General features: G+C 42.4%; 2 protein-coding genes across 7 annotated transcripts in view; one reads left to right on the top strand and one right to left on the bottom strand.

Annotated features, from left to right (window-relative positions):
* The first annotated feature begins 167 nt into the window (after window positions 1–167).
* On the top strand, window positions 168–14,676 carry CNOT8 (CCR4-NOT transcription complex subunit 8). 3 transcript variants are annotated; one of them, XM_014830024.3, is made up of 7 exons: window positions 168–731; window positions 6,475–6,658; window positions 7,661–7,854; window positions 9,506–9,667; window positions 10,540–10,684; window positions 11,373–11,483; window positions 13,144–14,676. In XM_014830024.3, exons 2-7 carry the CDS (start codon window positions 6,542–6,544, stop codon window positions 13,291–13,293), a joined length of 879 nt encoding a protein of 292 aa, XP_014685510.1. In that variant the 5' UTR covers window positions 168–731; window positions 6,475–6,541; the 3' UTR covers window positions 13,294–14,676. The 3 variants fall into 3 exon arrangements, with proteins under 3 accessions (XP_014685510.1, XP_014685509.1, XP_014685508.1); XM_014830023.3 differs by having other exon boundaries at window positions 397–719; XM_014830022.3 differs by having other exon boundaries at window positions 426–929.
* A 3,099-nt stretch (window positions 14,677–17,775) lies between these two features.
* The window catches only part of GEMIN5 (gem nuclear organelle associated protein 5), a 41,312-nt gene continuing 31,427 nt past the window's right edge, over window positions 17,776–27,660 (bottom strand). For all 4 annotated transcript variants that reach the window (XM_070517165.1, XM_014830097.3, XM_070517166.1 and 1 more), the window contains 7 exons: window positions 25,926–26,045; window positions 25,203–25,413; window positions 23,387–23,638; window positions 21,907–22,069; window positions 20,776–21,277; window positions 19,499–19,595; window positions 17,776–18,649 (listed from right to left, as the gene is read on the bottom strand). In XM_070517165.1, the coding sequence (XP_070373266.1) occupies window positions 18,482–18,649; window positions 19,499–19,595; window positions 20,776–21,277; window positions 21,907–22,069; window positions 23,387–23,638; window positions 25,203–25,413; window positions 25,926–26,045 (1,513 nt within the window). In that variant the 3' untranslated portion in view covers window positions 17,776–18,481. The remainder of the gene's footprint in view (window positions 18,650–19,498; window positions 19,596–20,775; window positions 21,278–21,906; window positions 22,070–23,386; window positions 23,639–25,202; window positions 25,414–25,925; window positions 26,046–27,660) is intronic.

The following is a 27,660-nucleotide window of genomic DNA, read 5'->3' as shown; positions in this document are numbered from 1 at the left end:
GGAGCTCCGCCTGCGCCGGCCCGGCGCTGCCCCCGCGGGAGGCCGCGTCTTCTTTGTAACTCGAGCGGGCCCGGGCGGGCCGGTTGCTATGGGAACGCTGCTCGCCCGGCTCTGGGAGGAGCGAGGCGGGCCTTGGCGGACATTACCCAGACTCCGTGTGGGGTGCTGCCCCACCCCCAACTAATAACTTGCCAGAAAGGAAGTCGCAAGGTAGATGTCTTCTAAGTGAAGGCTCCAGGGGCCGCATTAGTATAGAAGGAAGGGGTCAGGATCTCCCCCCACCAGCCTCCCTCTAAGTCCGCTCCTGCCAACGATTTTAACGGTCCTTCCAAGTAGGGAGGACAGAGCGTTGTAATTTGGCAGATTCGGTCAGACGGGCCACGCCCATCCCGAGGGGGACTAGCTCTAGACCACGCCCCTTCCTCGGGCGCGCGGAAGGAGGACCGAAATGGAAGGGTGGGGATCTTGGTTGAACTGAGCCAGCGCAACTAATCGCGCGAAAGCCTAGGAGGGGCAGTGTTCCGCAGGCGTCCTCCGAGGCCGCCCCGCCCCGCCGTTTTCGCTTGGCTTTGCGCCTGCGCACTTGCTCCCGCCAGCTCAACTGCCGGGAGAACACGAACGGAATCGCCGGGGCGCGCAGAAGGGGAGGAGCGGGCGTGATCAGGCGCGCGCGCGCGTCTGGAGTGACGCGAAGGGAGCCGGCGAGCTGGGCGGATCGGGTGGGTAGAGAGGTAGGGCCAGATTGTTTGGTGGGCTGTGCGTAAGGCCGCTCTGGGCACGAAGGCACCCATCTCGTTGGGCCCGCTTGGTGCTAGGAGCAGATCCGGGGCAGAGGGAGGGGGGCGCTGGGTCAGGGGCCGCTGCTGCCGCTGCTGGGGAGTTCGCCCGCCAGCCCGCACGCCCGCGGTTCGCGGGCCCTGCTGGTCACGGTAAGCGGGCTCGCGCTTAGCAGAGAGAGGAGCGGGAGCTGGGAGAGTGTGGGAGGCCATCGGGGCCTGTGGGAGGAAGGGGAGTGGGAGCGTGCGTGAGGGGCAGGCTGTGTGGGAAGAGAAACAGGCCCATCGAGTAGTACAAACCAGCGCCACTCTATAATAATAATCTAGTGATATGTGCCAGGGCTTTACAAAGCACCTTATATGCTGCATTCTCTTCGATCTCCTCTGCAATCCTCCGAAGTGTATACTGTTATTAAACCCACTTTTCAGGATAGGAAAACTGAGGTCCGAGACAAGTTAAGTAACTTATGCAAAGCCACACAGCTAGTCGGTGGCTTGACTTGGAACTTACGTCTGTCTGGCCCTGAGACCCGATATTTTAATATCTTTGCTTTACAAAGAAAGAAAGAAAGAAGGGTGGTTAGGAGGAGGCGGGGAGTGAGTGTGGTTTGAAGTGGGAGGGTGATCCAGAACGGGAACAGAGTGATGACGGGAGACTGTAAGGGAGAGGACCTGAGTTTGGAACCTTGTGGGCCTCCCCCTCCTTCTTGGTTATTTTGGCCCCACAACTTTTCCTTGCTGTTCTGTGGCTTTATAAACAACACCGTTGCTCTGGAGGAGCCAACTCACAAGGCTGGGCCGCGTGGGTGGCTTTAAGAACTGGCTGAACTGACTGTCTTCGGACGCTGTGTTTTGGGGGGGAGGGGAGGAGCGCCGCGGCGGCCCCCGCGGCTCTGTAGAGAGGGGCGGGCCTTTCAAGCTGCTGCCGTTTCTTCTAACGTGCTGCTGCTTCCTTTTTCGTGATTTCCCTGCGCAGCAAAGCCTTTGTTCAGTCCTCTAGAATGGGGAAGTGGTGTTTATTGTGTCCTTGCACACTTAGCCTTGCCCAAAGCAAACCCAGAAAAACAAAACATTCTTTTCCCATGCCGGGCCTGGTACCCTGGATTGCTTGCAGAGAGCGCTTTCGAGTGGTTTTAGCATTAGTTGCTCTTCAGAGCTTTCCTGGGTAAATCAGGAGCTTTGTTTTGAGGAAGTTTATAGGTCATCAGGAGCGATCTGAACAGATTGTACTACAGATCAGCACGGGGCAGGGACCTCAGTAGTTCGTACGGGCTGGTGTGTGTGTGTATGAGAGAGAGAGAGACCGACCTCTCCTTCTTGCACAGTTTAGTTCTACTAAGAGACAAGAAGTGTCGGTTAGTGCTTGTGTTTTGGTTTCGTATGGAGTGGAGTAGCTTCTATGGGAGTCAGGGTCTCATGGTGTGGAGTAGCTCATGTGGAGTCGTTTTAAAGTCAGCCCGTGAGGCACACATTGCATGTGATCAAAGTTATTCTTAAACATTCCTTAGGTGGAAGGTGGAAGGTTGAGGATGGCCCATCTCTTTCTCAGTAAATCCAGCAGTTTTTCCTCCAGCTTTGAAACTTATTACTGTTTCTTTGGTTGTAACCCAGATAGAGTAATTGGTTACCTTTAGGGGCTGTGTTGAAGAAATAAACATATTCGAATAGAGTCGAGTCATTCTGCACAGTGAGGTGCACTGTGAGATGCTGGCACTGAGAGGCTGAAAAGGAGGAAGACTAGCCAAGCGGAACAGTATGTTTTTGGTTCCCAACTAAGGCTTGTTCTGGAGCATGTGTTCACTGAGTGGAAAGTGGCAGGCAGAATTGCCAGCATTATTCTTATTATCATTTCTCTCTCTTTTTTGGTTAGCATATCCAGTAATTTATGGTACATTAAATGTGCATAATATGTGTTTCCTCTTTAGTTTTTGGGTGGCACTACATTTAGTGGCTTGCAAGCTATTGTTTATTTCCTTACAATTTTCCTAGATAAGGGTTTGGTGCAAGAACGTCTTACATATTTTTACCTATGGTCTGCTTTTGCATCCCCCATTTGTCAAATATGTATAACAGTGGTTAGCTTGTAAAAAAATTCTCTTGAAAATGGAAGTCATGATACTGCCTTTTTAAATTAGTGTCTCTGAATTTCAGTTTTCTTATCTGTAAAATGTGGAGGAAGATAACACTGTATAAAGTTGTGAAGAGTTTTGTCTACTTTTAAAGCAAAACCCTGCATTTCATATCATATTACCTATAAATATTTTGCATTATCTCTAAAAGATAAGGAGTCTCTTTGAAAACCCATAACTCAATATAATACCAAGAAAAACGCAAAAAAACAAAACAGAAACCTAAAACCAGCTAGTCATTGTTCAGGCTTCTACTTGTCTCAAAAATGTCGTAGTTCTTTTTTTTCTAACTGTTTAAAGCAGGATCCAACTATGGTCTAATTAAGGTCTATGCATTTTGATTGGTTATGATGTCTCCTGAGAGTCTCTTATTTCTTGTAACTTGTTTGTTGAAGAAGCTGGGTTCTGTAGTTTCCCACAGTAGTTTCTAGATTTTGCTGATTGCATTTCTGTGATGTCATTTAACATGTTCTTCTGTCCTCTTTACTTATTGTACATTGTTAGTTAAATCTAGAGGCATGGTCAGATTCAAGTTAAGTTTTTTAACAAGACTGTTTCATAGTGGTGATGTGTTCTGTCAAGAGGCAGGTAATACCTACATGTCTCTTTTTGTGGTAATAGCCATTGTGATTATTTTAACAACTTTACTGAGGTATAATTTATGTACTATAAAACTCAGCTTTTTTTTTTCTTTTTGAGATGAAGATTGGCCCTGAGCTAACATCTGTTGCCAATCTTCCTCTTTTCTTTTGCTTGAGGAAGATTGTCCCTTAGCTAACGTCTGTGCTATTTTGTATGTGGGATGCTGCCACAGCATGACTGATGAGCAGTGTGTAGGTCTGTGCCCAGGATCCAAACCCGTGAACCCTGGGATGCTGAAGTGGAGCACGTGAACTTAACCACTACAGCACTGGGCTGGCCCCAAAACTCACCCTTTTTAATGTAGAATTCAATGATTCTTAGCAAATTTACTGAGTTCAGTTGTCACTGTAATTGAGTTTGGGAACATTTTCATCACCTTGCTAAGATAGCTCATGCCCATTTACACTTAATCCCCATCGCACCTTTGTAGTGTACTTTCTGTCTTTATAAATTTGCCTTTTCTGGATACTCCATATAAATGCCGTTATAGATTAGTGCCCAAATCTGTAAAGTCATTAGGAATTGCAAAATGGTGATATTCTGTCATTCTGTATTCATCTTTGAGTTGTATTACTTCTATAAAGAGCAACTCTTCCCTCAGCCATTTGGTTACTTCAAGGTACAGTTTATATAGGAAAGACAAGATAAGTATTTTAAAAAATAAGTTGATTTGCTAGCATTCTCCAGTGGTGCCAATTAAGTTTATTTTCCTAGTTCATTATGAACTCATGGATTTAAACCTATCTGAGAAGTTTTAATACATTGTAGCAATTATCCATAATGATGTTCATATTGTTTTTCCTTTGACCAGAGGGAGCCTCTTCAGTTTGTTTCCTGAGTTTTTTTTTTTTTTTTTGAGGAAGATTAGCTGTGAGCTAACTGCTGCCAATCCTCCTCTTTTTTGCTGAGGAAGCCTGGCCCTGAGCTAACATCTGTGCCCATCTTCCTCTACTTTATATGTGGGACGCCTGCCACAGTATGGCTGGACAAGTGGTGCCATGTCCACACCTGGGATCCGAACGCGCGCACTTGACCGCTGTGCCACTGGCCAGCCCCTCCTGAGTTTTTGTGATACAACTTAAGAGCTTCTTAGCTGAGGAGCCTGGTTCTAAGGGTTTAGTGTAAATACCTAATTGTCCTCTTTGTAACCTGTTTTTGCTGCTTGGAGGCCAAAGGCATTTTTTCCTTGGGTCTCCTTTGTTGGTTTTGCTTTTATGGAAATGTCTCCATCTCCATGAGTGATACCCACTTCCCCTAAAGTAGTTTATAGTTGTGTTTGAAAGGACACCAGAAAGGAAGTGCGTTGTTTCAGTTAGGGAAATAAGGAAGCAAGGTGGCACCTGTTTAACATTAATGTACATAGAAATGGTTTTAAGCCCTTTTGCAGGGGAAAACCTTAAGCATGGTTTAGAATCTAAAATTCTGAGTCCTAACATTTTCTTACTTATGGTCAGAGTGGAATTTACTTCACATTCAGTCTGAACTTCTGCCCATTTCTGATGACTTATTTGTTCATTTGCAAGCCTTTAATTCATGCCCATTGTGTACAGAACGAAAATGAAAAGAAATGGATTCTGCCTTTAAGAGGTGTCCATCCATATTTGTTAGGAAGATACCACAGTCTCCTTAAGTTTCACGGTAATTGTAGTAAGTCTGCTATAATTTCAGAGAAACATCTGTTGAAGTGTAGGGTGTCTTGAATAAATGGAATCTTCAAGCGTTGCTGACAAACCAACAGATTAGTTTCTCAGAGAAATGATGACACTTGAGAATACCAGTTTTCTGTTCCAGATTCTTATTGTTGCACCTGCCTATCTTGAAAGTAGAAAGCAAAGATTTTCCTTGCTGTCTCCTTTGGAAATCACTCATGTTCATTTTACCGTTTCCAGGAATTTCCCCCTGGATCTGTACACTGGAGCCCACTCTTAGGTTGTGTTGAGGATCCATGTGGTGGGGTTGCCTTTTAAATAAATGCCTTTATGATAAGTTCCTTTTATAACTAAGCATCTCATGTTGAGTGTGCTGTGATAACAGCGTTACTCTGAGACTGAACCATGTTGAGTTTTATCTTGCAAAATACTGTCCCCTCCCCGGTTTTCTCCCAGAATACACACCATGAGTCATTCTGTTTTTGGTTGAATTTCTTATCCCTGCCATCTTCTTTATCTTTATTGTTGAATTGCTGCTTGGTTTCTTTACAATATTATGTGTTTAAATGTAGACATTAATAACTCCAACCCAGATTTTCGCTGTGGTTATTAAAGGTTGAAATTGGCAAGTGGGATTAGTTTTTACCACTTAAATTCCTCACTTCTGGATCTATCTGCACAAATCTAAAGAGGCCCTATGTTAAGTTAGTTAATTGCTTCTAGTTGTATTTGACTTTTGGATTTGGGGGATAAAAAGAATTTCCTTTTTTGGGGTTAAAGGGAGGAATCCCATGCCCACATTCATACACATTCTTTCAGGCTTTCAGAGATCCCAGATACATTTAAACTGGCTAAAGTGGTTACCTTAGAAATGTTTCTGTCATTTGGTCTCTGTGCACAGTGATGGGAAAGGCAGAGAAAAGGGCATGTTTGTGGTCACAGGGACTCCTTTAGTTTGTAGGTAGTCTGGAGAAGGCTGAAAATGATTTAGGGTAGTGGTTTTACTTCTGTGCCTAAAGGGCAGCCTGGACAAAAGATTCTTCAGGTTTCTCAAGTAATTTCAGTTTCTTCATGTTAAAAAACTGTGAGAGAGAGAGAGAGTGTGCGTGTGTGTATGGCTTGACAAAAGCTGGTTTCCCCATTATGTAAAATGGAGGATAAATATAATAGTCTTAATGTTTTAGCTTAAACTGGTAAAGTGATGGTAAAATATTGTTTTGTTGACATCTTATGCCAGGGTGTAAATTTATGTGATTTCAAATGTGTTTTTGCCTCTAGATCATATCAGCCATTGGCTTGCCCTTGAACGTAGTCAACTGAAAGCGACTTCGAAAGTTTCTTCAGGATGCCTGCAGCACTGGTGGAGAATAGCCAGGTTATCTGTGAAGTCTGGGCCAGCAATCTAGAAGAAGAGATGAGGAAGATCCGAGAGATTGTGCTCAGTTACAGTTACATTGCCATGGTAAAGCGCTCGGCTCTGTTTGAGTCACCTTCTGTATGGACTTAGGGAATATTTAATGTGAGATTTTGAAAGACATGATTACACCAAAGCCAGGGTAAATTAAACATGGAAAATTGTGTTGCTTTTATGAAACATCAAGGTAGCGAGTGTGTCCGAGAAGGATGTAACTTCTGGTATCTTAGGTTTTTTTGTAACGTTACTCTGTTTGAAAGCTTTTAAAGCAGAAGTTCTGTCAGCCCATAGGGCACATCTGTCCCACAGATCTGGTGGACTGGGCAGTGTTTAAAACAGTTTTTTAAAATGAGTTGCCAGCATTTAAAAGTCAAAAGACCTCACTTAAATTCCAGATTTCTGGCGTCTCTGGAAAGAAGAGGAAGATCTGGCAATATAGGGTCCACGTTCCTGCCTGACATGGAGTGGCTCGAGGGAGGTGCACAGCAAGGGCCTCTTTTAGTTCTCGTTGCTCTAGTTTTGGTTCTAGTTTGCTCCAGCGCCCATTACTCGTAACCGTTTTCATACCCGGTCTGCTTTACTCTTTTACATGAACTGCCTGGAGTTTGTGACTCTTGCTGTAGAGATTATGCGATTAAGTCTTTAGCTTGTATTTAGTACTCTCTATGATCTTGTTCTTGTCTTTTTACTCAAGCTAAACATGGCTATTTATTGGGTTTTTTGAATGGGTGTTTCACTTCCCTTTGTTTGTATTTTTATTCATATATTATTCTCAACTTAGAATGTTCTTAATTGACTGTGTATCTACCTACAGTTCATCAGCTACTTCTATTTACATCCTGCTTAGGATCTCCAAGTTGTGCAAAGCTTCATGATTTTAGTGCTCCTGTAGATGTCCATAAGATCAGTATTTTAAGATAGACTTTTGTGCTCAGGCCTGAGGCTTGTCACATACTTTTATAAATTGAGGTAAAAATTTTATTTATGAATGATCAATTCGCTATCCACTGTTTTGTGAAACCTTTGATGGGAAACTTTTTCCCTTTCCAGGACACAGAATTTCCAGGTGTTGTGGTGCGACCAATTGGTGAATTTCGTAGTTCCATAGATTACCAGTATCAGCTTTTACGGTGCAATGTTGACCTTTTAAAAATTATCCAACTGGGCCTTACATTCACGAATGAGAAGGGAGAATATCCTTCTGGAATCAACACTTGGCAGTTCAACTTCAAATTCAACCTTACGTAAGTGTCTGAGACACTTCTCAGTGTTCTTCTTAGATCTGCTACATTTATGCAGACTGTGATTTCTAGCTGATTTTATTAATTTCGAGTTTTGTTTCCACTGAATTCAGGTAAGGGGTGGATGGAGCAGTGAAGCAGAGGCTGGGATAAGGAATCTCAGAAAATGAAGTCCCTCTTAAAGAACTCTTACAACTCAACAATAAAAAGACAATCCAGTCAAAATTGGGCAAAAGATCTGAATAGACATTTTTCCAAAGAAGATACATAAATGGCTAATAAGCCTGTGAACAGATGCTCACCATCATGTCATTAGGGAGATGCAAATCAAAACCACAGTGAGGTACTACTTCACACCCAGTAGGTGGCTGTAATCAAAAAGATATAATATAACAAATGTTGGCAAGGATGTGGAGGAATTAGAGCCCTCATAAATTCTATTGGAAATGTAAAATCATGCAACGTCTTTGGAAAACAGTTTGGCAATTCCTCAAAAGGTTAAACGTACCATGTGAACCAGCAGTTCCTCTCCTAGGCTCATACCCAAGAGAAATAAAAACAGACATCCATGCAAAAACTTGTACGTGAATGTTCATGGCAGCATTATTTGTAAAGGCCTCAAAGTAGAACCAACCCAAATGTTCAAGAACTGACAAATGGATAAATTAAATGTGGTAGAGCCGTGGAGTGGAGTGTTATTGGGCAATAAAAAGGAATGAATTACTGATTATGCTATACATGGATGAGTTTTGAAAACATTATGCTAAGGGAAAGAAGCCAGACACAAAAGGCCACATACTGTTTGATTCTATTTATATGGAATGTCTAAAATAAGCAAATCTATAGAGTAGGGGGAGGAGAAGTTATGGAGTAATGGGGAATGATTGCTTAATGGGTATGGGTTTCTTTTTGAGGCGATGAAATAATTTATAATCGATTGTGGTGGTGGTTACAACTCTGTGAATATACTAAAAGCTATATACTTTAAATGTGTGAATTGTTTAGTATGTTAATTGTATCTAAGGCTGTTTAAAATGGAAAAAAAAGGAGTTAGTTATTTCCCTATTTTGGGTTATGTGGTATTATAAATATTTCTGTGTTTAAATTAATGGATCTGTGGAAATTAAATTTAAATTAATTTACAGTGGAAGATTATGCCGGAGTTCAAAAGGATGTGGTCTATCTCTCGGTATTGATTTTGAAAGATGGTCTATGAAATCTAGATGTAGGGGTGGAGGTGTGTACGTGTTGGTAGAGAAGATAGTCTGCAAGGATATATAAACCGAGTTGTTAACAGTTATTATTTCCATGGAGTAGCAGTATAAGAAAATGAATTTTTTTTCATTTTCTGCTATTTTAAATATTTTTGGATTGGTTGATTCCTTTTTTCTTTAAACAATGAGAAAATGTCAATCTTATAATTAGGAAATTTTTTTTGTGAGGGAAAATTCCATTTTTCTGTCTGTCATAGAGATAAGATTATATACTTTGTATGCTTGGTGGAATACTGGAAAGAATGAATTGGTCTATTCTTAAATTATGAAGCATTTTAAGAATACTTGTTCTATAATTATAAGGTGATGGTAATATTGTTGCCCATTACTTCTGTTACATTCTCCACCACCAGCTAAGAAGTGAATGCCTTCTTTTTTAGAGAGGACATGTACTCCCAGGATTCCATAGATCTCCTTGCTAACTCAGGACTGCAATTTCAGAAGCATGAAGAGGAAGGGATCGACACATTGCACTTTGCAGAGCTGCTTATGACATCAGGGGTAGTTCTCTGTGACAACGTCAAATGGCTTTCGTTTCACAGGTCAGTCCCAGAGAATGTGTACCTCTCTTGCTTTGGGAACAAGAGAGATTCTTGTGTTATTTTTGCAGTCCTATTGGCTCCCTTTTCTTGGTCAGTAGCAGTTAGGAAGTTGAATTGGTAACTCTTGATTGTGTTTCAGTTTTTTAAAAAACACTTCGGGGCTCATAGTGGTTTGGTTCACACAGTATTGGGCTCTAGCATGTGGCTGTCCACGGGTATATTCCAAGTGAAAGGATGGAAGATGGGGAGGATTGAAGCACATGGTTGTCTTTTTCTTGCCTTTTTTTTTTTTAAAGATTGGCACCTGCACTAACATCTGTTGCAATCTTTTTTTTCTTTTTCTCTCCAAAGCCCCCCAGTACATGGTTGTATATTCTAGTTGTATGTAGGTCCTTCTGGTTGTGCTATGTGGGACGCCGCCTCAGCATGGCCTGATGAGTAGTGCCATGTCCATGCCCAGGATGTGAACCAGTGAAACCCTGGGCTGCTGAAGTGGAGTGCGTGAACTTAACCACTCGGCCATGGGGCCGGCCCCTTTTTCTTGTCTTTTAAATAACTGGCCTGGTGTTGCCCAGGTACTTGAAAGCCAGATTTATCTTAGGAGATGTTATTTTACCTTTTCAGTACTTTTGAACTTTTGATGAATAAAACTGACATTTATAAACCTTTGGGCTCTCTTATATATCTTCCACATTGGTCTGTTATGTTGTTATTTAATGGAGAATTCAGATTTCAGTAGGATAAACGACTTTGGAAGACTAAAAGTTCCTAACACAAGGTAGCATCATAGGCTTTGAGAAATAATGCGATTGAACGCTGGGGCCTGATAGCTGCTGCTTTTTTACCCCAGTGCCCCTCATTCTCTCTTGTAGTGGCTATGATTTTGGCTACATGGTAAAGTTACTTACAGATTCTCGTTTGCCAGAAGAGGAGCATGAATTCTTTCATATTCTGAACCTTTTCTTCCCATCCATTTATGATGTGAAATACCTGATGAAGAGTTGCAAAAATCTTAAGGTACACAACATTTTTTTTTAATATTAGTAACAAGAAAAAAAGAGAAAAAAGCAGACTTGTTATTTTGCTTTATTGCTGTTTTTTCAGTATGTGTTCTTGAGTGCCTGCTAGGTGCCAACATTGTGTTAGGCAAGGTATATATGGGGCTCATTGGCACAGGGATTTGTGTGGTAACTGTCTTTAAACTTGGCATGAAGGGAACCCTCTGCTTCTCTCATCTTAAGTCAGGCATTCTTCACTTAGGGCCCATGAACCCCAGTTGACAACATGAGGTGTATGTACAATTTGTTAGGGATGGGGTCTGTAGTGTACCAGACTCTCAGAGGGGTTCTTCATCCTAGACAGTTTAAGAACTCTCCACCCTATTCAACTGTTGACATAAGAGGTTTGCTGTTTAGAATTGGATTGGCATTTCTTATTTCCTCAACCTTGTTTTACAGCAGTTAGGACTTTAACCGGCAGGGATCTGACAAAATGAATGATAAAGAAAAGAAAGGAGTGAAAAGTGGAATATAACAGTGTATCATTTGGAAGGCTAAGAGGAGGATACTGCTGGGATAAGGCCTGTTAAATAAATGACCTGTTCCCATTTCTCGTCACCAAAAGTAGACTCAAGAATGGATTGAGTTGAGTCCAGTAGAGGAGTGTTGGGTTTGTAATGTTATCTTTGTTTTTCTTACATCTTCAGGGAGGTCTTCAGGAAGTTGCTGATCAGTTGGATTTGCAGAGAATTGGAAGGCAGCACCAGGCAGGCTCAGACTCACTGCTGACGGGAATGGCATTCTTCAGGATGAAAGAGGTAGGGCTAAGGAGGTGGGTGATCTTTGTAGGCTGAGGGTTGTTGAAAATTTACAGTTTCTGTTGGAAGTTGTTGACCACCTTGAAAGCACTTGGTTTTGTTTGTTTGTTATGATGTTCAATATATTAATGTAGTTTGAGAGACAAAGAAGCATTCCAAAATGGAGGCATGTGCAAGTCTCTAAGTGTACTTGGTGTTCCTAGCAGCTCTAATCCTTGCAATTATTTGCTTTTCTTCTGATTTCTATAATATGAACACGTTTGTTAGATCACCCAGTTATTTTATGCTAAGTCCTGTTAATTATCAAATATTCCTCAGCTAACATACTCAAAGGTGAAAAGCTGAAAGCTTTTCCTATAAGCTCAGCAACAAGACAGAGATTCCCACTCTGACCACTTCTATTCAACACAATATCAGAAGTCCTAGCCACAGCAATTAGGCAAGAAAAAGAAAAGGCATCCAAATCAGAAAGCAGGAAGTAAAACTCACTATTTGCATGTGATATGATATTATATATGGAAAACCCAAAAGAATCCACTAGAAACTGTTAGAATTAATAAATGAATTCAGTAAAGTGGCAGGATACAAAATCAATATACAAAACTCTGATGTGTTTCTATATACTAATAACAAACCATGAGAAAGAGAAATTGAGAAAATCCCATCTATAATTGCATCAAAAAGAATAAAATACCTAGGGATAAAGTTAACCAAGGAGATAAAAGACCTATACACTGAAAAGTATATGACATGGATGAAAGAAATGGAAGAAGACACAAATAAATGGGAAAATATTCTGTGCTCATGGATTGGAAGAATTAATATTGTTAAAGTGTCCATGTTCCCCAAAGCAATCTGTAGATTCAGTGAAATCCCTATCAAAATTCCAATGGCATTTTTCACAGAAGTAGAACAGACAATCCTAAAATGTCTATGAAACCACAAAAGACCCTGAATAGGCAAAGCAGTCTTGAGAAAGAACAACAAAGCTGCTGGCATCCTGTTTCCTGATTTTGCCCCCAGAGGTACTTTTGGCAGTGTCTGCAGACATTATTGGTTGTCACAACGTGGGAGAAGCGGGGTTGTGCTACTGGCCAGGGATGCTATTAAACGTCCCAGAGTACTACAATACACTGGACAACCCCCCACCTCCCCAGCAAAGAATTTATTCTTCCCAGTCGCGCCCAGGGTTGAGATACCCTGCTGTAAGTGCTTAATGTCCATTGTCTCACTCATAATAACCTATTACTACTCCATTTTATACATAGGGAACCATGGCTTGAGGAGAGTTGAAGTGACTTTCCTAAGGTCACTCAGTGAGCCAGTCTGAGTCTAGAGCCCAAGCTCTTTGTACTGCTTATTAAAGAGAAGGGAAGAGATGAGAGCAGTTGTATAAGCAGCAGGAGCAGCAGCACAGGGATCCTGGCAGCAAAAGAACTCATGCAAAGTAGAAGTCTGTTCAGAAAAGGGAGCCTATATTTAGAGAAAGGAGCATGAAAAGACTGTATAAGAACGGTTTGGACCTTTCTTTATGGAGTTAGTTTCTAGTTGGCTAGATTCTCAGAGCTTTGAGAGATCTGGTAGGTGCTGATGTGGTGGTGTTGAGACTTGGCATGACTGGATGCGATTCTCACCATGGGCTCTCTGTCCTATTCTGCAGTTGTTTTTTGAGGACAGTATTGATGATGCCAAGTACTGTGGGCGGCTCTATGGCCTAGGAACAGGAGTGGCTCAGAAGCAGAATGAGGATGTGGACTCTGCCCAGGAGAAGATGAGCATCCTGGCGATCATCAACAACATGCAGCAGTGATGGCGACAAGGCTCTGTGGGATGGGCCCGATCCCAGAGTGGTGCTTATTGTGCTGACTGTGTATATTTATCTTCCTCCCCAAGAGAAAACGCTTCTTTTGAGCAAACTGTACCTACCATCTGCATTGAGCAGAAAGACTTTTGTTTTACTGAAGACAAAAGATGTCTTTATTTTAGATCCAGAAGAGGGGAGTTTGCTCTGAATTTGTAAACAAGTCTTCCCTATTCCTCATCCCCAAGCCTCTCCTCTCCAGTTGCCTCCTTCCTGCCACCAGCATTCAGGGCGCATTTGACATCTTTTTAAATATCCAGGACCAGTGAGAAACAAACTAGTAAAATGTATATAACTCTTACCTGTTGTCATTCTTTTTCTTTTAAATTTTTTGCTAATCTCTGAGGATGAAGACTTCTTGCTATGATTCTCAGCCGAGCTGAGGGCTTCCAGGGAAAGTGGAACAAAATGATGTTTGTGTGAAGTGGCTTATAGATGTTGAATCTTTCCCTCCCTTCCTTGCCTTTTCCTGACCTTTCTTGAGGGCATTTGCTTTCCTCACACTTTGTTAGTCTTTCTTTATGTACTGTTATATGGAAATGAATTACTCAGTGCTGAAATTTGAAGACCAGATAATGAAAATTTTCCTTAAAAACAAAATACTGATCTGTCTTCCCTTCATTCACGAGGAACTCCAGAATGGCTATTAAGTTAAACATTTAAATATCTTTAAGTCTGTGTTCCGTTGTGCTGCTGAGATTTGCTGTCACATGTGCATCATTTGAAATCATTTTAAGTTTTCATATAATAAAATATCCTGGATTTGATCCTGAAGGAAATTAGTAAAATCAGATTTTTGGATCCTAAGTCTGTTGTGTTTTCAGATGGTCATCTGTATTTTCCCACCTCTCTTCCCTGTTTCCCCTGCTTTTCCTTTCAGCAAACTTGAGGAGAAGTTAGGGAGATGGATTAGTGTGAGTTCCAGGAATGTCTTTAAAAAGTTATAGTGGTTACATGTAAACAGGGCAGGAAGGAATTTGGTTTATAGAGTTTTCTTGTAGTAATATCCCACAACTAGGGTAGGAAGCTCAGGACTATGATTCCCTTTTTGTTTTTTTTAACTAGTCATTTAAAAAATACACCCTTTCCTTTTTTTGAATGAATATAATGTGGATAATTTCAAAAAAACCAAAAACCCCTTTGGAATAGTGGAAATGAAACTGGTTAACTCACTGAAGTGGATGAATAGCCTTGCATTTTAAAAGCTTATGGAAAACTCACTTTGAAATCATTAAAAAATGTCAAGTATTATAAGCTGGTATTTAAAATGCTTGTAAATAATATTTATGTTTTTAATTTTGTAAAATAAAGATTTCTTTTTAACCACTGGCATGAAGATTTAGTCTTTCCTAGCTATTGATCACTAACTAGCTCTAGAAGATTGCTGTTTGCCGTCTGTGACATGGAAGCATCTTGTTTTTCTCTAAACTCTTGCCTCCATTTTCCACCAAGTTGGCTTGCATACAAAATGTCTCACTCTGTAGGAAGCTTTTAATGAACAACTTTGTAAGTGGAGTTGTTTCTTCGCTTTTACTCCCCGCTGATTGTCAGGCCTTATAGGAAATCAGTTTTGATTATATCTCCTGGGGCCACTCCATTATATATGGTACATTAGCCTGTTAATTACTGGAATTCTTCTAGACAAATTGAACTGATATCCTAGACTTGGCGCAGGACTTTGTTTCCAATCCTTTTGTATTTTTTTGAGGAAGATTAGCCCTGAGCTAACATCTGCTGCCAATCCTTTTTTTTTTTTTTTGCTGAGGAAGACTGGCCCTGAGCTAAGATCTGTGCCCAACTTCCTCTACTTTATATGTGGGACACCTACCACAGCATGGCTTACCAAGCAGTGTCAGATCCGAACCTGGTGAACCCTGGGCCACTGAAGTGGAAGGTGCGCATTTAACTGCTGTGCCACTGGGCCAGCCCCTCTAATCCTTTCTATTGGCACAAAAACATGGGGTTGTAAGAAGTCAGATACAGGAGCAGATCTAGGATGTTGACTGGGATGTTCACATGTAGGAAGAGAGATAATTATCACTGTAAGATTTGTGGTAAAAGCAGCGTAGTTCAGGGGTTCTCAACCAAGATGCTTCGGCATGCTGGTGACTCAGCTCTACACAGATGTCTTTCCAAAAATGAGTTAAAATAGGGCATTTATCTGTGCCACAATTGAGGACAGACTTAGAGGAGAAATGTTGAGATGAAGGTTGGAGGAATTCAGTGTTGAGTGGCGGTCTGGTCATTGCATGGGAAAGCTAAGAGAGCTTATGAAAGTGGTGCTAAAGAAAGGACTAGTAGAACTGGCAAGAACTTGTGCATATATGAATGTGTGCAGGGCTGCGTGAGTGGTTATCCTCAGAAAGGGATGGTCTGGAGGAGTCACCGAGAGAATGCAAACAGTGTGATTCAACCCCTCTACATACTGCCAAACATTCTTGAATCCCAGTGTTCTGCTAACCCAATAAGGTTGATTACCAATGCCAAGTCTTGTGGTCAGCCAGGGCTGATACAAATGAGCTCAGCTGAGTCCTTTCAGTCCATGCTATTAATGAGTATTCTTTCAATTTCCTAATTTATTCAGTCAGTAAGTTTCCATTATGCACCTACTGGACAGTAAGTAGGTGTTAGAGAGAAAACAGCACATGGAAGACATCATCTCTACCCTCATAGGAGTTTACAATCTACCTGTGTTGCTAGACAGTAAATAATTCACAAAAATACAATCTGTGAACTATAAAGCATAGGACATATATGTCCTTGAAGTTGAGGTTCAGGGACAGTCTTTTTAGAGAAAGGACATTTATGCTGAGATCTAAGAGATGAATAAGTGTGGACCAGGCAGAGGAACAACGTGGGCAAAACCCGAGATGACAAGAGAAACTTGGTGGGTTCCAGCAGCTTAGAGACCAGTGTGGCTGGAATCTAGAAGCAAGGATGAGAGGGTCTGGATAGGACACCAAGAGGTAAAGGCTGGGATCAGGCAGGGCCTTATAAGCCACATTCAAGAGTATCCTTTTTCCAATAGCAATGGGAAACTACTGAAAGATCTTTTTAACAGGGAATTCACAAGATTTGATTTGCAATTTAAAATACTCATTGATGGATGAAGAATGGAGAATTACTAATAAGAGCAGATTCAGAGAGACATACTGGGAGAGGAGCGCAGTCATCTGGGTGAGGGGATGGTGGTGTGTATTAGAGATACAGTTACCGGTTAGAGAGAAAGCTACCTTGGATGAGGTGAAGGACGAAAACTAATTCTTCTGTTGCTTAGAGATATACCCTATCCACTCAGAAAGCCCGAGTCAACTCCACAGTGCTTTGGCTCCTTGTGGTCGTGATAATTAGGGAGATAGAAATGAAAACTATTCAAGTTAGAAAAGCTTGAGTACATCATAGTATTGGAAAAAGGAGTTCGAGAGGAAATGGAGTTGTCATTTCTGTCATCTTCTGCTATCATGTACTTTTATTGCTTAGTTGTCCAAGTAGTGATTCTTGTTCTTACCAAAGCAGTAACTGAGGAGTGTGCAGGATTCCTCCATCCAAAGGTGATGGTTGTGGTCAATTACAAAGAAGTTTAGAATTTCTAGTTTAATAATACTCCTCTTTACTCAAAGTGGAAAGGAATAAATATTTTTTCCATCTCTGCAAGTGAAGCATTTGTTCATTTTGGCAAAGACTGTAGAACTGATACACTTCTCAACTGAGCCATGCCCATTGAAATCTCTGCAACCAAGAAGACTGTCTAACCTTTAGTAAGAATGCATCTTCTTCCTTGAGTTCACTTAACTGTGTAAGGAACTATCAGGATATAAATTCTACAGTTATTTCCTTTTTTGGGTTTAGCATTTTAAAATTCCAAAGCTAAGTCTAATAAAACAAACCACCCAGTAAGTCAGATCTTTGAAAACTGCCTCTTAAAGTTTTTCCTTCCTAGAGAGTTCCTGTTAATGAATTTCATCATTGCTGCCCACGACAACCCCAACCCTAGTAACTGAAAAATAAACTGGACACTCAGCAGAAAGGCCTTCATAATGAACTTCGCAATGAATCCCAAAAGAAAACAGTTCAATTATTGGCGAAGAGTGTTCTCTCCCAACCCCACCCCAGACTCTCTGATTTTTATGTTCTAGCAACTGGGACATTACACAAACATCTGTTCCTGACATTGTTCAACTATTTAAATAACCAAAGAGAAGAACAGACCTCAAGAGAATAATAGCTGGAGGGGTGTCTGGGGGGGGGGGGGTGCGGGAAGAAGAGAATAAGGGTTTATAATAGTATATAGCATCCCATCATGCAATGACCCAAAAGCTACATATGCAAAATTAGGACTATGCATTTTTCTTCAAAGATCATCTGTGGCTTTAATCTAATTTTCAAAGGGCCCTGTGATCCAAAAAAGATTAAGAACGACTGAAACAATAATTTCTTCCTGAACTATTTTGATCATCATTAATCATTTCTTATAAAACTGAAGGGATAAGATACGTTTGAGTTAGTTATTTGTTCTTCTAAAGCTTAGTGATTTGTCCAAATAAGCAATTACATGAAACAGTAAAACCAAACTTTTGACCTAACGTTCAGGCAGAGGGTAAAGAGTCCACATGATGGGTTGGGTGAGGCCTATTTCACATTCAAGCTCCAGTCTTTGAAAGAGTAGAGGGGGAGAGCACAAGTTAACAAAAACAATTTTAAAAAAAGATACCAATAGCCATAAAATGCAGCAGCTCTATCTTGAACAAGAACGACATGTTTATGATCAGGTGAAGCGTTTATAAAGGTAGCTTGTGTTTAAGAGCATAACACTTTGGGTGATTAAAAAAGTTTCTCCTCTTTGGGTGAAACCTGGCATAAGGCTTTAGAGATGACCTACATCACTCTGCAGGGGTTACTTCTGAATAACTGCTGCTGGCTTTTCATGATCTTTCCTCCAGAGGGAAACCACACGTCCAAAGTCAGATTCCACCGTGTCTAGGGGTAGAGTTGATTCAAACTTGAACTACATTTGTATTATTTGGATCACTGCAAAACCTCTAGGGATCAGAGTGAATGTCTGGCGAGGTGTAACTGCAGAGATGAAAGGTGTCAAACAGTTTGAATTTGGCACAATTTCTTGAAGGTCCTTGAAAGTTCACGTGCAGAAGGCCTGGCAGTGTCTCTTGTAAACTTTAGTGCTGCCGTATTTCTGAAGGAGCGCTTGGGCCTGTTGCTGCACTTCCTGGGGGACACGGCCAGGACGCTGGGACCCAATGTGAAGCAGGACGAGGCAGCACTCCAGCACGTCTGGGAAGGGCCAGGTCTGAAAGATGACATGAGGATGAACATGGAAGCATTTCCAAAAGAGCCACAAACCCCTGCACAGAAGGTACCAGTGACTCAAGTCTCATCTACTGACACTTCTCAGGCAGGGCTGAGCCATTTCCCTCATAAGGCAATGACCTGCTCTTCATCAGTTACTCTAAGGAGAGATGACACACAAAACTGGGATGGCTGGGCCGGCCTGGTGGCTGAGTGGTTAAAGTTCTGAGCATTCTGCTTCAGTGGCCCAGGTTTGTGGGTTCGTATCTCGGGCATGGACCTGCTCCACTCATCAGCCATGTTGTGGAGGCATCCCACATACAAAATAGAGGAAGACTGGCACAGATGTTAGCTCAGGGCCAGTCTTCCTAAGCAAAAAGAGGAGGATTGGCAGCAGATGTTAGCTCAGGGCTAATCTTCCTCAAAAAAAAAAAAAAACAAAACAAAACCCAAAAAACCATAACTGGGATGTCCTTCTCAAATGATACAATCTTTTTCTAGAGGTTTACTCAAATTAATTCAAAACATGATGCTTCTATTACTACTAGGGCCACATCCAAATTCACCTATTCATATGTAAGCTATCAAATACATGGTACTTTACCTCTCAATTACAAAATGTGTTAGATTTCTCTGAAGACTGAGGTATAAAATTGGTTGTGTTAATAATTCTACTCACACAGAACATTGTAGCTAACAAAGGCAATTGGATCCTAAATGGTTAAGCACATACAAATGTGCAAAGATTTCAGAAACTGAACAGAGAAGTAGATGACCTTAATCAATGTGGTTTAATCAACTGATAATACAAAAAGTAATGTTTCTCCAAATGAACTGCTATAAATCTTACCTTAATGCTCTCAGGAAACTTAGCTATTCTCTCATTCGCCTCTGTAAGCCTTCTGGTTAATTCAGGCAGAGAAACTTGCTCATTTTTTTCTTCTTTACTAGTAATAATAATAGTGAAAAAAGTACAAGTCATATGTCTTGCCTGGGTAACTTTTAACTTTATTATCTATAAATAAACTTCCTTTGTCACCTAGATCTCTCTCTCCCAGCATTAAATACAAAGGTCAAGAGAAGGCCATTTAACGTGATGTGATATAAAGTTTTCAAGATGCAGTATTACTCCTCTCCATTTTCCAAATCCCCACTTCTTGGACCCACAGCTCTAATGAAAACTGTGGAGCTTTACGGGACTCAACCTGCAGCTCAGGACAGGAGGGGCTGGCTTTGTCTGGGCAACGGGTGGACAGAGGTGGGGCTCCTAACCATGGGGGTCTGGATACACATTTTCCTGGCGAGTGTCTTTAGCTTCTCCAAAGGGTCCTGTGATCCAAAGGTTAAGAGCTGCTGGGTTTGAGAAATTTTTAGTATTTTTCTTGTTACTAAAATTCTGACTCAAGATTTCAATGGGAATATTTCTAGAGTACAAATATAAGGGCTTCAAAGCTTCTTAATTTTAATTTTTAGACTTAGTAATAATAGCTGTAAGTTTATTGACTGTACTAGTTACTACATTTTAGGCCCTGTGCTGGGGGACATAACCAAGGTAAAAGGCACTCAACACAGTAACCAATCAGTAATGTTAATCACCGCGAATGCCCACAGCAGAGCGCCCTGTAATAACTCGAGGGGCGCAGTGATTGGCTCCTGTTAGCCAGTGAGTCCCTATTTTCAATGGAAGTGATCAGGATGCTACAGCATTCCGATCATCTGAGATTTTTCTCAGTTTAGTGTACAGTTTTGTACACTACCCCTTTGTGTATTTTCTGTGATAGTATAGAAAAATGAAAAAAACAATGGTTTTCATTAATGATGCAATAATGCAACTCCCCATTTTATATAATTGAGTTTTTGGAAAATTACTTATTGCCCAATGGCAGGGTTTTATTGTACTGTTGTTATTAACAATATTTGTGATTTCACTCCCAATTACAGATGAGGGAACTAAAGCTCAGAGACATTAAGAATCTTGCCTGAGGTTGCTCAGCAGAGGCAGGATTAGAACCCACGTCTGATTCCAAAGCCTGTGCCCACATTCTGCTCTTTCCAAGTGACCTGAGCACATGAGAATCCAGCAGGGTATTTTTAATTCCGTCTTGTGTTGAGTGACTCAGTACTCACCACTGGCTCTGAGGACTGGAGAGGGACTGTTCTGCTTCTTGTCCGGGTTCATTCTTATCAGGACCATTCGCTGTGGATTTACCAAGTTGACTCTTCTGGTGTTGGCGGATCAGTTCTGCCAAGGTCTCCTGGACTTCTGCAACGGTTCTCTGTGCGTTTTGGAAACTGGCGTGTTTTTCTGAAAAGAGCTCCTTACAAGCGTTCAGTATTTGCTCATTTTCTTCTGTGAGTTCCACATCTGGTGCTGGGGGCCTGCTTGGCTCTGCCTGAGCTTTCGGGTCAGTTTCTTTAGGGTTGGCATCAGCCAACTGCTGGCTTTGCTCAACAGAGGCCATCCTTCCGTCAGCAGCCCTGACCCAGACACTGGGTTTGGGGCAGGGCCTGGAGAGAGACCACCAGAATTCATACAGACGTCCATAAATAAAAAAGGCCTCCAAGCTTTTGAAAGCTGGTGTGGCGGCGGACTGACAGTCACTCAGTTTGTCTCTTAGGGGGTCACAGCCTAGAAGAAAAAGAAAAGGATTTAGGGTTGTGTATTTCTTTATCTGCCAGAAAGCTAGCTTCCTGTCTACCTGTTGTTTCCTATCACCCGAGAGCCAGACCCCAAGAAAAAGGAGAGCAGTGATCCATGGGACCACATGCTTCCCACCAACAGTCAACCAGAGCTAAACATTTCCTGGTTTAGGACAATCTTCTTGTTCCTACAGGCTACGAGTCCTTCCAAGCATGACAGAAAAAGTATTCCATCTGTCCCACTCAAGGCTCTTGGGTAAGATCCCACTGTGCCTCTGAAAAATCAGTGACTCATTATGCAGCTCAAGAAACGTCGCTCTTTTTGCTGTGCTTCTGTTCTTCTAACTTGTGAACACACTGCTGTTTCTCTTTCTTTAACTGTGTGTAGAAAAGCTATATCCGAGGTGGGAAGGCAGGCAGGGCCAGGTGAAGGAGAAGAGCTCAGTCATTCTGGCTGCCTCTTAGGAGCCTGGGTAACAGAATTCAAACTTTCTACTAAATGGCGCAACTGGCCCATTCCTGTCTTTCGATAACCTGTGCACCGCTGGTGCCACACCGTCGGTGGTAGTTCTGTCATCCCTTAGTGGGCGTGTCCCAGCAGAGGTGGGGGTCATTTACCCTCGGGAAGAAAGGCTGCGTGCACTTCTTGCATGATGGTGAAGTTTCCCGAGTCGTAGCTCCGGACCACAGCCCGAAGCAGCGCTTCCACTGCCGCGTCCCAGGAGGCCATCTGCTGGCTCAGCACAGCCAAGGTCAGGTCATGGCACATGTGAAGCAGGAGCTGGAGGGAGGAGCCAGAGTCTCAGTTAAACATCCTCCCACACCAAGCACTGGGATGACACCAGAACTGTTCCTAACTGCACTTGGAAAGTAGACGCAGTCCACACTTAAGAAAGTCCTCCTACCTCCACCGCCATGTTTGCTTCCCCATCCAGAACTTTCCTACCTAGTTGCTCAGCAACATATACTGTCTGGTGTTAGTCTGTCCATGCTAAGACACAGAACATTTCCATTGTTAAATAGTCCTGTGCGCCCCTTGGCAGTCACTCCCTTCTCCCCGCCCCCTAGCAACCACTGATCTGTTTTGTGCCAATATAATTTTGTTTTTTCTAGAATTCATATAAATGGAACCCTAGAGTACACAGTCTTTTGTGTCTTAGTTCTTTCACTTAACATAATGCTTTTGAGATTCCCTGATTTTATTTGTGCATCAGTAATGGGTTCCTTTTTATTGCTGCATAGTATAGTATTCCACCGTATGGATACACCTGTTTGTATATTCATTCACCAACTAATGGACATTTGGGTTATTTACAGTTTTTGGCTATCGTGAACCAAGCCGCTATGAACATTGTGTACAAGTCTGTGTGAACACTGAATTTCATTTCTTTTAGTGAAAAATCTAGGCAGTGGGATTTCTGGGTCATGGGGCATGTGTATGTTTAACTACAAGACACTACCAAACTGTTTTCCAAAGGCTTTACCATTTGAAGACATCTTGTTCCTCAAAAATATAATAATAACGTCTCCCCATTTGCAAAAGACAGAGTAGATAAATTGAGGTGTATTCACAAGATGGCTGTAGCAGCTGTAATGTCTCTGCATCAACATGCTTAGATTTTATCAACAGTGGTCACTGAAATGAGCAAGTCAAAAAATAAAAGATATGGTCTCACAGAGAGGCTGCCTCTAGTGAGCGAGGGAAGGGCAAGGGGTCTGAGGAAGGGAACATGAAGGACGTCAACTTAACTGTATTTCTTTTACCAAAAACCAAAAGAATACACAAAACCAAAAAACTCTACGAAGCAAAAACGACAAAATGTGAACATCTGTTAATTCTGGTTGATGGATATTTATAATTCTCTGTGCCTTTCTCTATTTTTAGACTTTTTTCTTTTAAAAGGGAATATTGATCTAAGACCAACTTCAAAGCTAAAGGGCTTTAATTAGTCTGAAGGGATCCTTCCAGCTTGGGGGCCTGCCTTAGTCTTTTCTGAAATGCAAACTGGCATTCTATTTGTTTCCTTATTATACTAGATGTGGATTAAGGAAGTCTTAATACTGAGGAATTAATACCAAAAGCTTACGAAGGGGGTACCTGTTTGGAGGGAGTGTTATTTGTAGCAGACGGGTACTTGATATTTTGCAGCTGCTGGAACGCTGTCTGATACTGCTGCGGGGTGTCCAGGCTGAAGGCGCTCTTCCACACCGCAGTCACCCTCTCCACAAAGGGCCCTTCGATGCTCGTGGCCCACGCATTGTGAGAGGGGGGGCTTCTGCCCTCTGGAAGCTGCTTTTCCTCCAGGTGCTGGGACAGTAGCTCAAGAAGGCAAAACACCAGCCTCTGACCCTGGAACCCAACAACACAGGAGAGGAACCGTCATGCAGGGGAAGTGCTGGAATATCTAGAGCTTTCCCCAGTTTCTCAGAGTAGCCGCCCTTTGCATCTGCAGCAAACCCCTCCAGTGGGCTGCCTGCCCAGTGTGAGTCGTATGCGAGGGGGAAAAAGAGGTGACTTAATCGACAGTTTCTCTCTTTTGGGGGAATTCCTACCCATAGCCCTGGGAGCCCAAGCAACCATTTTAATAAAACAGCCCTACTATTGCAACCCCAACTATAGCCCTATCGATTGCAATTTAAGCCACATACAGGTCAGCCACCTGAGACTTGTGGCCCAGTTAGAGAAAAGACAGGTTGGGCTCATCCAGTTCTTTCCCCAGTCCAAACTTTAGATTAAGGAATACAAAAGTAAAGCGTAATGGGCAGAAGGTGCTGGAGCAGACAAGCTGTGTAGATCTAAGGTTTGGGGCAGTGGTTAGGGGATATGTCCAAGTAGGTTTCACAGATAAGTCAGTTGGAAGAGAAGAGAACAGAGGCACAGAGAAGAAGCCTTGAAAAATCTTTGTTTTTGCTAGATTTTCTTTTGCCATGAGATTCCTTGTGTACCATAGAATAATATTTTCTCCACTAAGCCTGTGAAGGTCTCTTTTCCATACAGCCAAAACAGCCCTATCAGAACAACATTTAGCATAAACTTTTGGGTTTTCTTGCTCTGTGTAGGATGGTGTTTAAGAGAAAAAAAGAAATGCTAAACAGCCATTCTGGCAAGTTTTTGGTTGCGAATAAACAAAAAAATTTCTAGATTCGGTCATTTTATAAATAATATACCAAGTGACACTGTCTTTGAGGGTGTACTACTGTGTCTCCATTTTTATTTTGCAGTGCCCAGAAAGCTCCCTCCTGACCTAGCACTTTTCTTGGGATCTGAATATTCACCTAGGAACTGTCTTTGGGCCCAGTTACTCCACCAGGAAAAGAGGAACTGAAAAAAAGTTCATGTTAGTATCTCACCAGCCAAAGTGGTCTAAAATGGACCAAATGTTTACGTGTTTTGGAAACTAGATGGGAGTTTTTAAAGTAATCTCAATTTTGATGTGTCAAAAAAGGCAGTGGTAAGTTACTCATTTTTGAACAAATGGGAACAAAACATTTACCAAACATTTTGATTTCACCACACTTCTTTATGGCTTACAGCTGCAGAGGGGTGCCACAGGCAGAGCACCGTGATTTCTGATAGGGGCCACTCCATCTGCCTTTTCACTGATGTGCTGATGGCATCAGTGAAGAAACACTACACTGCCAGCCCTGGGGCTGAGCTGACTGAAGTCTATTCAAAGATGTTGTATAACAGACTGATCAGCAATGGGAATTACTGTGAATGACCACATTCTCTCACTCTGAATACGGCAACTGACAAGCCAGGGTACCTCAGTGGGCTCGTAGGGCTGGACACTTGTAAGGATACCTCCCGAATTGGTACAGGTTGTGCAGCTAGGTTACTCACTTGGAATTTGACTAGAAGAAGATTTGGGGCCCTTCCCCTTAAATACCAGGAGATACACCAATAGACTGACCTTTAGACTTGCATGGAGTTGCAGGGCTTCCTGGGCCCCCACCCAGTTCCTGGCCAGAAGCAGCTCCTGGGCACATCTGAGAGCCAGGGAAGAAGACAACTCATTCTCGCCTACGATCGAAGCCAACTCTGCAGCCGTTCTAAGTGATGCTGTATCTCCCTTTTTGGCCAAAACTTTGGCGGCATCGTAAGCAGAAGTGGCCCCTAAATAGCTATAATACAAAAGAAAACTCAAACAAAGTGTCATAAACAGACCCCTACTCCCACTCCCCAGAGGGCTGGATCACTTCTTTCTGTCCGCTTTGCCTCACGTGCCTTCCTGTGGTCCCAGGTGTGTCACTGCCTCTGGCTGTTCCTGTAAAGGCTGAGGCCATCGCAGCACAGAGAAGGAGTGACAACACCATACTAGGTAAGGACACAAAGGATCCTCAACATGTGCTGAACTGAACCCAAGCAGAGGATTCATTCCCTCCCATTTTCCTTAGTTGATGATACATCATTAGAAAAAGGTGTCATTTCTGAGTCTGCTACTGAGGTTTCTTGAATAGTTATGGTGATTTATATAATGACCAAGGAGGTAGGTCCTGCTGAGTCTTAGGAAGCTGGGTTTAATAAACACATGCTTTCTAACTTTCTAGTCACTTTACTTCCACCTCTGAACTTACTACTTTTATTCTTGTCCTGCTCTTCTGTTTGCGTGCACTCCTGTTCCCCTCAGGCTTACCATTTGGCTGCTACGGCATAATGGCCATCTTTTTCGAGGATGGCTCCCCAGCTGAGGTACAGGTCCTTCAGGATCGGGTCCTCTGGGCGCAGCCGGGCCTTGGCAACCGCAATGGCCTCCCTACAGGCAAGAACAGATAATTAGCTGATCTGAAAGGACTCCTCTCTAAGAGGCCCTAGGAGGGGCTGCAAGATAGGATAACTTGGGCCAGCCTGGTGGCACAACGGTTAAGTTCGCACATTTTGCTTTGGTGGCCTGGGGTTTGCCGGTTCGGATCCCGGGTGCGGACATGGCACCGCTTGGCAGACCATGCTGTGGCAGGCGTCCCACATATAAAGTAGAGGAAGATGGGCACGGATGTTAGCTCAGGGCCAGTCTTCCTCAGCAAAAAGAGGAGGATTGGCAGCAGTTAGCTCAGCGTTAATCTTCCTCAAAAAAAAAAAGGTAGAACAACTCGTCCCTTCTGTGCTGTTTATGTTGTTCCCACTTCCTATAAAAAACTGTATTCTTGCATTACATGGGAAGTTAAAATTGCATGCTGAACTCAATTCTTCACCTAGGACAGCAGTTCTTAAAGTGTGGTCTGTGGATTCCCAGGGGGCTCATGAGGTCAAAACTGTTTTCATAATAAAACTAAGAGGTTATTTGCCTTTTCTTAGTGGGGTGACATTTGCCCTCATTGTGCAGAAGCAATGCTGGGTGACTGCTGGCACCTATGCAAAAGCAGGTGGCGGCCCTTGTAGTTAAAAAAAAGAAGGCAAATGCCCTTAATGAAACAATAAAAATGATCCATTTTACTAAATCCCTCAAGTGCATGTCTTTAATACCCTTGTGACAGAATGGGAAGAACATTTTGTGTTCTCTGCTGCACTCCCAAGTACTATGGTCATCTCTAGGAAAAACCTGTACAAACGAACCGCAAGCTGAACTAGCTGCCTTTTTTTTCTTGGAACCTCATTACTTCTTCAAAGGATAACAAACAACAAATGATAGTTATTCAGTGTTGGCAGATGTTTTCTCAAAAATAAACAAAGTGAGGCTGTTATTTCACAGAAACCAACCAACAGTATTGTTGCCAATGATAAAATTTAAGTTTTCAAGTGAAAATTAGAATTTTAGAAACCCTGTGCCTGCCACTGTGAGCTTGACAGCGTCCCCAAAGCTAAAGACTTTTCTGATGAGACTGACGGTGCTACTAAAGAAAATTCTTTTTGGGGGGCGGGGGGAAGATTGGCCCTGAGCTAACATCTGCTGCCAATCCTCCTCTGTTTGCTGAGGAAGACTGGCCCTGAGCTAACATCTGTGCCCATCTTCCTCTACTTTATATGTGGGATGCCTGCCACAGCATGGCTTGATAAGCTGCGCATAGGTCCATGACCAGGATCTGAACCGGTGAACCCCAGACTGCCGAAGTGGAGCGTGCAAACTTAACCACTATGCCATTGGGCCAGCCCCAGAAAGTGATATTTTTTGATATTTTATAATGAAATGTGTTAATATTTGGAGGACTTGTATAATTCTGTGAACTAATATTTTCGAAATGACATACAACTTCTGACTACAGCCAACATAAAGTTGTAGGTGGAATAAAAGTGTTTTAGAATAAGGTGATCTAGGCAGAGCAATAGTTAAGAAGTATTTTGAGGGATGGCCCCGTGGCCGAGTGGTTAAGTTTGCGTGCTCCGCTGCAGGCGGCCCAGTGCTTCGTTGGTTCGAATCCTGGGCGCGGACATGG

Source organism: Equus asinus, chromosome 9 (assembly GCF_041296235.1).
Source record: "Equus asinus isolate D_3611 breed Donkey chromosome 9, EquAss-T2T_v2, whole genome shotgun sequence".
In the NCBI taxonomy this organism is placed as follows: domain Eukaryota; kingdom Metazoa; phylum Chordata; class Mammalia; order Perissodactyla; family Equidae; genus Equus; species Equus asinus.
The sequence above is the reverse complement of the archived record's forward strand: the minus strand, read 5'-3'. Positions and strand labels throughout refer to the sequence as shown.

Bases quoted from the DNA above. Each gene is read 5' to 3' on its own strand.
- CNOT8 (XM_014830024.3), top strand. From the start codon at position 6,542: ATGCCTGCAGCACTGGTGGAGAATAGCCAGGTTATCTGTGAAGTCTGG. The intron at 7,855-9,505 runs GTAAGTGTCTGA...CTTCTTTTTTAG, and splicing joins AACTTCAAATTCAACCTTAC to AGAGGACATGTACTCCCAGG. The intron at 9,668-10,539 runs GTCAGTCCCAGA...TCTCTCTTGTAG, and splicing joins AAATGGCTTTCGTTTCACAG to TGGCTATGATTTTGGCTACA.